The sequence below is a fragment of the Neofelis nebulosa genome, chromosome 9 (genome assembly GCF_028018385.1).
Source record: "Neofelis nebulosa isolate mNeoNeb1 chromosome 9, mNeoNeb1.pri, whole genome shotgun sequence".
NCBI classification, from domain to species: domain Eukaryota; kingdom Metazoa; phylum Chordata; class Mammalia; order Carnivora; family Felidae; genus Neofelis; species Neofelis nebulosa.
The window spans coordinates 55113300-55123949 of record NC_080790.1 but is presented as its reverse complement, the minus strand read 5'-3'; the positions used below and the strand labels follow the sequence as shown (position 1 = coordinate 55123949).

The following is a 10650-nucleotide window of genomic DNA, read 5'->3' as shown; positions in this document are numbered from 1 at the left end:
TTCTCACTGGTTGGTTTTTCAGCCAGCCAGTCAGCTAGCTAGCCAGCTAGCTCTTTCTAGAATCTCATCACCTTTTTCTTGAGTCAGATCATTTTCACTGAGTCAGTAAGAATATGTGGAAGCCATCCAGAGAACTTAAGAAAAGCAGAAGTTAGATGGAGGCTGATGACACTTTTCAGAAATGGGGTAAAAAAAAAAAGTAAAATATTTCAGTAAACAAGATTTCAACATTATTCTTGACTGTCAACATTTTAGAGAAGTCAGGAACGACTTCATCACTGGGGTGACATTTAAACTGGCACTTGAAGTCATTGCTAGGTAGAAAATGGAGCAGGGCATTCCAAGTAGAGGGAACAACCTGTACAGTGGGAAGGAAACTGTTCTGACTTGGTATATCTGAAGGAGAATCAGAAATTCACTGTGGCTAGAATCTACAGTGCCTGGGTGGAACCAAAAATATTGCCTGAGCTTTCACTCGTTAGCAAATGGGAGTGGAATACCATACTTGTTCAGGAAAAATTGTAATATCTTACTTAGCTAGTGCTCTAATAGTAGTTGGTTATGACTTTAAAGAGAAAAGGTCATCTTGGGGTGTCTGGGTGGCTCAGTCTGTTGGGTGTCCAACTCGATTTCAGCTCAGGTCATGTTCTCATGGTTCATGAGTTTGAACACCTCATGGGGCTCTGCGCAGACAGCTCAAAGCCTGCTTGGGATTGTCTCTCTCCCTCTGTCTCTGCCCCTCCCCCACCTCAAAATAAAAAATAATTTTAAAAAAAAGAGAGAAAAGGTCATCTTTAAGAAATTTGCTGTGTAGAGTGCTATATATTTCTTTTTTTTTTTTTTTCAACGTTTATTTATTTTTGGGACAGAGAGAGACAGAGCATGAACGGGGGAGGGACAGAGAGAGAGGGAGACACAGAATCGGAAGCAGGCTCCAGGCTCTGAGCCATCAGCCCAGAGCCTGACGCGGGGCTCGAACTCACAGACCGTGAGATCGTGACCTGGCTGAAGTCGGACGCTTAACCGACTGCGCCACCCAGGCGCCCCGAGAGTGCTATATATTTCTATACCAAGTACTGAGTTTCGAGAGATTGAGTACTTCTATTTATTGGCAGTAATTTTTAAGTCTCATATATATTATGAGATATATATCATATATATTTAAGATAGCTGCAGTTATTTTCTTTGCAAAAACAACTGATCTACCTGACTGCAAATAAATTTAGGCAAAGCCATCAAGATAAAAAAACAAACACTGTAGGAGCGTGGGCACATAATGAAGTCATTTTAAATGAAATGTGTCAGGCGGAAGGAGATGGGGAGAAGAGAAAGAAGGTGCTTTGCATGTGATATATTATTTAATCTGAACACACTTTGTGATGGGGATATTATTGTCACTGTTTCATAAGTGAGGAAACCAGGGATCAAAGAAAGGAGTTCCTTATAAAATCAGCTGATTAAACTGAAGCCTTAAGTTTCAGCAGCTGAGACTTATTTTTCCTCTGGAAAATGGAGATACAGGCGCTGCCTACCTGAAATGAAATAACAGAGAGAACTTGAGACCGCATTCTTGACCTTTACCATATTTTAAGTTCTCTGACTCTGTCCTGATGTTTCCATGTTGTTCAAAACTGGGTCTTCCTAAAAGAAACTTTATGAAGCCTGGTTGTGGAGAAACTCTTTTTCCAGCATATCTTAAAATATACTATTTCAAGGTATTTACTTTTAAATCATTAAAATATTGTCTCTATATGTTTTTCTTTCTCTTTCTTTCTTTTGTATAAAAATAGACTATAAACTTTGACTATCACTCCATATTCATGTAAGGAATATCCTAGAAGAAGAAGTTATAGTCCCTTAAATACCTTCAGTTTTTTATTTCTTGACATTTTTAAAATGCTTTTGTTTGGAAATGTATTTTTCCCTGTCTTTTAAACAAAATGAACCAAACAATGCTATGTGTGTGTGCCAATGATACTCTAATAGCGATGTAATGGGACAGATGATAGCTATACTTGTGATGAACATAGCATAATGTATAAATTTGTCAAATCACCAGGTTGTACATATGAAATTAATGAAACATTGTGTGTCAACTACACTCAAAAAATAATAAATTAAAAAAATAATATGTGTCAGGCACAGTTCTAAAGATTTTACATAATTTAACTTCTTTAATCCTTACAACCCCTCCATAAGGGACTTTATTGTCTCCATTTTCTAAGTGAGAAAACTGAAGCAGAGAGATATTAAGTGACTTGCCTAAGGTCATACTGTTGTTAAGAGGATGAGCCAGGATTTGATTTGAGGCTTCTAAGTTACAGAATCTGATCTTTTTTTTTCCTTTTTTTGAGAGAGATTGAGAGAGAGAGAGAGAGAAAGAGAGAGAGAAAGAGAAAGCAGAAGTGGGGAGAAGGGCAGAGAGAGAGAGAGAATCTTAAGCAGGCTTCATACTCAGTGCAGAGCTGAACTTGGGGCTCGATCCCATGACCCTGGGATCGTGACCTGAACTGAAATCAAGAGCTGGAGGCTCAATTGACTGAGCCATCCAGGTGCCCCCAGAATCTGAACTCTTAAACACTGAGTCATGATGCTACATTTCTAAAGATAATGGATCATCTTCCTAAATAAATCAGGGCAATGACTGTGTATTTCAATTTTTATTTGATGTCCACAGAAACTACTGTGGTCTAGCACAGGTTGTATCCCTGTAGTATAGGGATGTCCTTATCTATTACACTTTTTGATGTACTTTACCTGCTTTCTTTGTCCTCTGTGAAAAAATAATTATCTTCAATGTATCTACTCCTACAAATTGCCCTCTTTCTTCCAATTATTCTGCTTCCAACTTCCTAAAATCCAGAAACCAGATCACCCGATATATTAGAACTGTCTCTGAAGTAGGAGTTGTGAGGTCTTGAGGGAAGACCCAAGCCTTTAGTGAATGGACTTTGTGACATCTGTGACAGGGATCTTTATTTTTTTGCATGTTTTCTGTTATCCACTGTGATCCAGATAGTTTGGATGGCTGGGTAAGTGACTTCTCGATAAGTGAGGTGTCACAAAATATAAATTCAAGGCATTTCTACTCTTCCACCTGTTCAAAAGTGTGTTAGTCATCATCATAATTAGAAGGATGGCCTAGTTCCTCAAGCTTTTGGGTAGCCATCTGATGCTTAGAAGTAGAGGGACATGGCTACAACTTGTATAAAAATAGCCCTTCCAGATGGCTGAGGGGCAAAGTTACAACTCAGCAGCTTGATATAGCTGAGCACTCAAATTTTGGAGTAGGAGGAGAGCTATGCGAGAACTAGCCAGAGAGACTGGGCTGGACTCCAATCATAAGTAGAACAGTATATGCCAGGAAAGATCACTTAACGTGGCAGATTAGCTGTTAAGATTTCCTGTTTACTTCTTCTCCATCTCCTCCCCACCTCTCTTGATTCAACCTTACCTCTTAGACCTCAGGAAAACACACACACACACACACACACACACTTTTTGGAGGGGGACAAAACATAAGAGACTCTTAAATACAGAGAACAAACTGAGGGTTGCTGGAGGGGTTTTGGGTGGGAGGATGGGCTAAATGGGCAAGGAGCATTAAGGAGGACACTTGTTAAGTGAGCACTGGGTGTTATATGTAGGGGATGAATCACTGGATTCTATTCCTGAAATCATTATTGTACTATATGCTAACTAACTTGGATGTAAATTAAAAAATACTAAATAAATGAAAATTAAATTTAAAAAAAGGGAGAGTGTAAAGTTGAGATACTTAAAGGGCTTTAGATTTTTTTTTAAAATTTGTTTATTTTGAGAGAGATAGAGACAGCGTGAGTAGGGGGAGGGGCAGAGAGAGAATCCCAAGCAGGCTCCACTCTGCTGGCGCAGAGCCCTGATATGGGGCCCCAGCCCATGAAGCCCTGAGATCATGACCGGAGCGGAAACCGAGAGTCGGAGGTTTAACCGACTGAGCCCCTGAGGTGCCCCAAGGGCTTTAGAATTCTACTAGCCTAACTCCTTGTTTTAGACACGAGCGGAGACATACAAAGGTGGTGACCACTTAGGCTCAACCAGCATGTTTGCGGGACTCAGATCCTCCAGCTTCTTGTCTGGGGCTCACCTTCTCACTCTTCTGTGGGAGGGTGTGTGCAGGTACACCAGGTCATATTGCCCCAGCCCTGCGTCATTCTAAACTCAAAAATTAAAGCCTCTGGTTGAAAAAAAAAAATTACAGAAGCTGTGATATTGCTTCCCCTCCTCAAAACCAATACTAAAGCCCTGACAGAGGAGCCACTAGCTTGAAACCTCATTTCACAAATGAAAGTATTTCTTAATCGAATGCTTCAAAATACTAGAAGATATCATTTTCACGTTTTCCCACCACCTGTAAGTCTGCATTTCTATTGGATATTCTGGAAGAAAACTTAAGCCTCTGTCTGTAGTAAATCCATTACTTATCTCAATGTCTGTTCAAATAATTGAACGTTGATTTTTAAAATACAGAGGTTAGGAATGGATTAATGCTTATATTTAGCAGTTGTAATAGACACTATTATTTTTGACAAATGAATTGAGAAACACACTGCTCTCTTTCAACATCGCTCATGATTAGCCTAAACCCAAGGCATTGCTGTGCCCTGCTGGCGGTACAGCCTCATTACAGGTACCTGACTTAGAGGGGCAAAGGGTTTGGGGCCAGCCTTGCCAATGTGGTTCTACGATAAATGGCTTACACTTCCATTAACCTAGCATATTCCTACAAAGGCTTTGCAGGTAGCAAAAACAGCAAAGCCACAGCTAACTTTTCCCAACACAGTAGGATCTGTTCTTCCCAAGTGAACATGACAACACTGTTGCAGAGTAGTATGTTACTTTTCCAGAAAAAGTTTCTTTCCTTCTCAGGGAATTTACCCTCAAACTGCATGGAGTAAGGGCTTTGTGTCACCTAACTTGCAGTACCCTGGGAGCAAGCAAGGATGTCTCTACCCAGGTGTACGTGCTCTGTTACAGTAGTGCGTCCTCAGGTTGCTCAGCTACATAGCCAGCTGATGAGACTGGTCGTTGTGGAAGGAGTGGAGAGAAGACAGGGCAAACATTTTCTTTTTTATAAATGTTTATTTATTTTTGGGAGAGTGAGCAAGCGGGGGAGGGCCAAAGAGAGAGGGAGTTTGAGAAGCCGCAGTGGGCTCCACACTGACAGCAGAGAGCCTGGAGCTGGGCTCAAACTCATGAACCATGAGATCATGACCTGAGCCAAAGTCAGACACTTTACCAACTGAGCCACCCAGGCGCCCCAGGATAAGCTTTTCCGATTGCTCACCAAGTGCCAGAGTCTCTGCTAACTTTGTTAGAGCTGGCCAGAGTGTTGACTGTCAAAGCTGATCTATGATTAAGTGTGCTAATTCTACTCCAGGTATATCCTCCTTATCCTGCAATTTAGCTGGAGAGCTGAATAGGGCTAACCTGAAGCAGTGATCCACCTGCTAGACAGATAGTAACCAAATTAAGAAGGCAAGTCAAGGCATGATTTTTAATACCTTTATTAAGAAATATCAAAAGTTCATTACAGTTGCATACACAGTTTTACAAAGTTCAAGTGAAGGGGAACGTAGGGATGCCATCATATGCATGTTTGAGTACTAGGGTAGCTTGCCAAAAGGGTAACCCTACAACTTCTGTCACCTTAACAGTGGACCCCAACGATGCCTTTTCCCATTTCTGTTAGGCCATAACATAATACCTTAAGTTACTTGAAAGAGTTTTAATGTGTTATAAATACTTCTTAAATATTTGTCCTTTTATTTGTCATTATTGTTCCCTGAAAAAGCTGAGCTGTTTATAGGAAGCACAGCATCTGAGTCCAACTCACTGCTGTTTGTATTACATTTTCACCAAGCCTGCTTAGAGAGCCACATAACATTGCAAGTTACATGTTACCATATTACACTTGGGAGAGAACCCACAACACACTGTTATTTTTTTATTTAGCATTTTACAAAAAAAGAGGAAATCACTCAACTTGGAAACAAAACACCACATTCAATGGAATCATTAAGAAGGGGATATGTCTGCAATTCCACTGAGCTCCTCACAAGCGGTCAACGGCATGACCGGGAACAACTGGATGCAGGAACACCAACACAGAACACAGAAAGGGATCTTCTTGGGGATGGTACATCACTCACAATCTTTTACGTCAGGAGCATTGCATCAGAAGGGAATTACACTTTCAAAATAGTCGGGGCTAGTAGGTCATCAGCACCCGATGGGTAACAGCAACGCTGTGGTGTGCCTTGGTGAAGGCTTGTGCTGGGTTATCTAAACGTAGGGTTTTGAAGAGATTGTCCAGCAACATCAGAAAGAGCCATCTTCAGAGGAAGGACTCCTTGTTCACCCACATGAGGCTACGTGTCTCGTTGGGCTTGCATTCGTATTCAATGACAGAGAAGGGGCTTCCCCATTGGCAGTGATCTCGCTTGTGGTAATTGTAGAACTTGACTTGCCACACTGTCTCGAAGGTCCCAATGTCAGTGAACTGAGGGAAGAGAAACACGCCCCATAAAAACCTCATTCTGCCATAAGCAACAGGTAAGAGCTAATGGTAGTGAGAGAGATCCTGCATAATCAATAGTAATCAGTCAGGATTCTTTTGGTCTGCAAAGCTTAGGCCTTTATTTATTGTAATGCACTGTTTTCCTTTATTATGTGAGATATTTTCCTGAAAAGCGGTAAACCACTTTTTCCCCCTCTATAGAATCTTATTCCCATTGTACCAGTGGCATTTGCTGTCACACTGTCTTTAATAAAAATAACTCCCCAAATTTATCTGTTTTCCAAATTTAATTATTGGAAATCACTCTTTGAATCTCAAAATTTCAGAGCTTGTTACAAAGGGGGATGAGGAAGAGAAGAGAGGGAATAGTCATTAATGATTATCTTTTGGTTTCTATTTCAAAAGACAGTTGTATGAAATAACATATGAACTATATCACTAAACATAAGACACAATTGCCCTTCCATCATTAATTTAAATTCCAGGGGAGGGGCGCCTGGGTGGCTCAGTCGGTTAAGCCGCCGACTTTGGCTCAGGTCATGATCTCGCGGTCCGTGAGTTCAAGCCCCACATCGGGCTCTGTGCTGACAGCTCAGAGCCTGGAGCCTGTTTCGGATTCTGTGTCTCCCTCTCTCTGACCCTCCCCTGTTCATGCTCTGTCTTTCTCTGTCTCAAAAATAAATAAATGTTAAAAAAAAGATAAAAAAAAAATAAATTCCAGGAGAAAATATTTTCTTAGCATTTGATTGTTTAAGACCCTTCTTTAACTTTTGCAAATACTATTGAGTTTTATAAGTCAGGAATCCAGGCCTATGTCTCAGGCTTTGATTACACATTATCAAAAGCCATATTTAAGTACCTACTATGTGCCTTACACATATAAAAATGTGTATAAGGTGTGATTCTTGCCCGCAAGAAGTTTGCATTTTACTTCCAGAAGGTAGGCCCTGCGGGTCACTGCACAATTTTTCCAGAGCCATAAGCATACAATTCCCATGTGGCTAAGAAGAGGGCATAGAATAGCCTAGAGGCCACTGGGCAGGTGCTCAAGTGGCCTGCAGGGTAGCCTGACCCTGCTACTGCCTCCTGGAGCTATTTAGGGGATCTGGCATTACACAGCATGATGCCTGACGTTATTTTCTCCTCTGACCCTCTCCTGTCATGGGAAGGGAGAGGGACTGACTTGGCAGAATTCTTAGACTTGTCAGGAGCCAGAAGACGTGGAGGTGGCAGGGCAGTGAGCAACAGGAGCCTTATGCTTGAGGCTGCTACAGGAGGAGGATGATCAGGTGCTTCCCAGATGGCTTTCCAAGATGCTCTCAAAATTATATCCTGCACCATTGCCTCATCCTGCTAATTTGATTCCAAAACAAGGTTTGGCTTTCCTTTGAGAAATCTGCCTGACTTGAAACAATGGGTGATATACCTAGAGTCCCCAACTCTTTCCCCAGGTAAGAAAAGAACCTTTTTCTAGTGGATCATGGCTTAACAGTCTAGAGACCTGTATAAGTATATGGTAGCTTTATTCACCATAGCCCCAGATTGGAATCAACCCAATGTTTCATTACTCACTTGGTGATAAACAAGTTCTGGTATATCTATAAAATGGCATTTTACTCAACAATAAAAAGAAACAATGATTCAGGCAGCAACAACGATGGATCTCAAAGATGTGCTGAGCAAAAGAATTCAGATCCCAAAGAACACATATACTGTATGATTCCATTCCATCTCCCTCCCTCCCTCCCTCTCCCCCCCCCCCCCCCCACACCTGTCTGTCTGTCTGCCTGTCTATCTCTCCAATCTATAGTGATGGAATACAACCTATGCTGACAGGAAGCAGGAAGCATCTGGGGTTACTTAGAACCTGCGGGGGGGGGGGGGGGCGCCTGGGTGGCTCAGTTGGTTAAGTGGCTGACTTTGGCTCAGGTCATGATCTCGTGGTCTGTGAGTTTGAGCCCTGCGTCGGGCTCTGTGCTGATAGCTCAGAGCCTGGAGCCTGCTTCAGATTCTGTGTCTCCCTCTCTCTCTGCCCCTCCCCCATTCACACTCTATCTCTGACTTTCAAAAATGAACAGTGTTAAAAAAAAAAAAATTAGAAAAGAACCTGCAGTAGGAGGAAGGGATTAATGATCGATGAAAATCTACAATAGGGATCTTTTTTGGGGAAAATGTTTTACATCTTGACTGGGGTGGTGGTTATACAAGTATATGTATATTTGTCAAAGCTCATTGATCAGTATGCTTAAAATGAGTGCATTCATTACATGGAAACTACACCTCAAAGTTGGTTAAAAAAAAAAAGAAATATGGATTTTTAGTGAGCTACAAGGAAACAGATATCCTAAACACTGCCAGTGGGAATTGAATTGTACAGGCTTTAGAAAGGGTTAAAGAGTGAATATACTTGGGTTGAGCAATTCTACTTCTAATAAGAACATCACAGTGATGGGCACCTGGGCGGCTTGGTTGGTTAGGTGATGGGCTCTTGCTCTCAGCTCAGGTCATGATCTCACAGTTCTGGGGATCCAGCATCCAGCCCCTCATTGGGTTCCATGATGACAGCATGGAGCTTGCTTGAGATTCTCTCTCTCTCCTGCTCTCTTACTCCCTCCCACTCCCTCCCCTACCTCGCTGCATACTCACGCTCTCTAAACAAACAAACAAACAAATAAATAACACAGTCTTTATAGTAGTGAAAACCTGAACATTAAATGCCTATCTTTAAGACAGTTTTATGGTATATCTATGTAGTGGAATACTATATAGAATTTCTAAATGCAAAAATTTATTATTTTTAATGTACATTTATTTTTGTAAGAGGGAGAAAGAGCAGGGGAAGGGCAAAGAGAGTAGGAGACAAAGGATCTGAAGTGGGCTCTGTGCTGACAGTAGAGAGCCTGATGAGGGGCTTGAACTCATAAACCATGAGATCATGACCTGAGCTTAAGTTGGCTGCTTAACTGACTGAGTCACCCAGTTTCCCACTAAATGTAGATATTTAATAAACTTTTTCTATTATTCTCCATTGTTACCTGAACTAAGCAGAGTACCAACAAGAACATCTGGTATTAATTCAATTAAAATATACATATTCATGTTAGAAACACTGATGGAATGGATTTTATTTATCCTGTATACTTATTTGTATTTTCAAAATTCAATGATTTAGTTTTTATAATCAGAAAGGAAAAGTAAGCTAAACTGTATTTACAACAGATATTACCAAATAGTTAACATCCTGAATATAAAAGATTATATGATTAATTAGTAAGCTATTATGAATATTTGGATAAAGCTGGAACACATTCATTAAAAAGAAAAAAATAGCTGACATCTGAAAAATCTTCTAATGTAGTATTAGGGGACCCTGGGTGGCTCAGTCCGTTGAACATCCAACTCCTGATTTCAGCTCAGGTCATGATCCCAGAGCTGTGGGATTAAGCCCTGTGTCAGGCTCTACATTGAGTGTGCAGCCTGCTTGAGATTCTTTCCCTCCCTCCCTCCCTCCCTCCCTCCCTCCCTCCCTCCCTCCCTCCCTCTTTCTCTCTCTCCCCCCCAATCTCAGCTCCTCTCCCCTAGTCATGTGCATGCTCTCTCTCTACAATAAAATAAAAAATTAAAAATATATGTGAACTTTTACAGAGATATTATTCACCTATCAACTTGGTAAAAATTTCTGAATACCAGAAGCAATTTAAGCATCCAACTTTAGGGTAATATAATAGAAATGGTGGCATATCCATATGATGGATTTATATAACCATTTCACAGGAATTTGGGGTTTTTAATGATGAGAGAAAATGCTTAGAACAGTATCAACAAGCAAAAGATGGATAAAGACAGTATATATATAGTATGAGCTCCAGTATGTAAAATAAGACATAAAAAAGTAGAGAAATATTAACAATAAAGTTTCTAAGAAATTGAGTGTTTTTCCATCTTTTCTACTTGAATTTTCTGCAATAAATATGTTACTTTTATAATCAGAACATTTTGTTTTTATTTTATTTTTAATGTTTATTTAGTTTTGAGAGAGAGAGAGAGAGAGAGAGAGACAGAGAGTGAGCAGGGGAGGAACACAGAAAGAG

The 10650-nt window shown here is 40.7% G+C and overlaps 1 protein-coding gene across 1 annotated transcript in view; it reads right to left on the bottom strand.

Moving 5' to 3' along the window:
* Positions 1-5530: 5530 nt before the first annotated feature.
* Positions 5531-10650, bottom strand: part of CNRIP1 (cannabinoid receptor interacting protein 1) — an 18555-nt gene continuing 13435 nt past the window's right edge. The window contains exon 3 of the mRNA XM_058683867.1: positions 5531-6541. Within this exon, the coding sequence (XP_058539850.1) occupies positions 6377-6541 (165 nt within the window). The 3' untranslated portion in view covers positions 5531-6376. The remainder of the gene's footprint in view (positions 6542-10650) is intronic.